Genomic DNA, 995 nt, shown 5'->3' on the forward strand with positions numbered 1-995 from the left:
TCCCAGAGTAGAACTCCATAGGGCAGTGGTCAGACTGCAATGGAAGAGGAAGAGTTCCATACAGCATAGCAGCAGCCCAGAGAAGTGCAGTGCTGTCTGTAGAGGCTGAGGCAGGGGACTAAACGAGTAGAGAGCTCAAGAGAGCTGCATTGCTCTAGGGCCCTGTTCTCTCTCTGTAGGGCTGTACTTGATCCTATGGCTGCCAACATAATGGAGCAAGAGGCCTTGTTAATCAAAGGCTCATCCTCTACACGATCCAGGGCCATTAGCAAAGGAGGAAGGAGATCTCAGTCTGGGGTGATGGTGCTGAGCAGGAGTCCTGTAGATCAAGTGCTTCCAGGGCACCTACTGGCAGCAGCCAGGAGCCCAAGCATGGGCTAACCACATGGCTCCAGGCTGGACCAAGCTAGGCACACAAAGAGGATCCTCGGCAACTCTTTCAGAACAAACTGTGGAAGGAGACTGCCAAATTAAAAGCTAGCTATGTCTGAAGAGTTTGCATGCCTGAAGAGGTGCGATTCTCAGAGATCTTGCGTGAACAAGGGGATACCAGGGCTCCAGGAGCCGGACAAAGCTGTGCTGGAGCAGGGGATGACAGAATAGACTCTGTTACCTTTGCAGCCACTGCGACCCAGCCCGAGCCCCAGGCTGCCCAGGATTGTCTCAGACCGGCCTTCCGTATACACAAAGGCTGTGTCGAACTCGGTGTGGCCACGCTTCAGGAAAGCTTGCACCGACGCTGCGCTGGAGGTCTGATCCATGCGACCACCCATCGCCATGCAACCCAGCACAGTGGCGGGTCGAACGGATGACATGGTGGCTCTGGTAGAGGTAGAGGAAGGCGAAAGAGAGAGGAAGGAGAATCCAGGAGTCTGCAGCTCTAGTGCAAGGGCGCCTACAGCTTTAATAGCTGCTGTTAGTGGCCATGCCCATGGGGCGGAGCTAGCAGAGGTGGGGCGGAATTTGCGCTCTAGTATGAGAGACTTCCTCAAAGC

At 55.0% G+C, this 995-nt stretch overlaps 1 protein-coding gene across 1 annotated transcript in view; it reads right to left on the reverse strand.

Annotated features, from left to right (window-relative positions):
- LOC101989091 (aflatoxin B1 aldehyde reductase member 3-like) overlaps positions 1-913 on the reverse strand; it is a 7,525-nt gene extending 6,612 nt beyond the window's left edge. The window contains exon 1 of the mRNA XM_013348301.2: positions 614-913. Within this exon, the coding sequence (XP_013203755.1) occupies positions 614-815 (202 nt within the window). The 5' untranslated portion in view covers positions 816-913. The remainder of the gene's footprint in view (positions 1-613) is intronic.
- Positions 914-995: the final 82 nt, after the last annotated feature.

Source organism: Microtus ochrogaster, chromosome 10 (assembly GCF_000317375.1).
Source record: "Microtus ochrogaster isolate Prairie Vole_2 chromosome 10, MicOch1.0, whole genome shotgun sequence".
NCBI classification, from domain to species: domain Eukaryota; kingdom Metazoa; phylum Chordata; class Mammalia; order Rodentia; family Cricetidae; genus Microtus; species Microtus ochrogaster.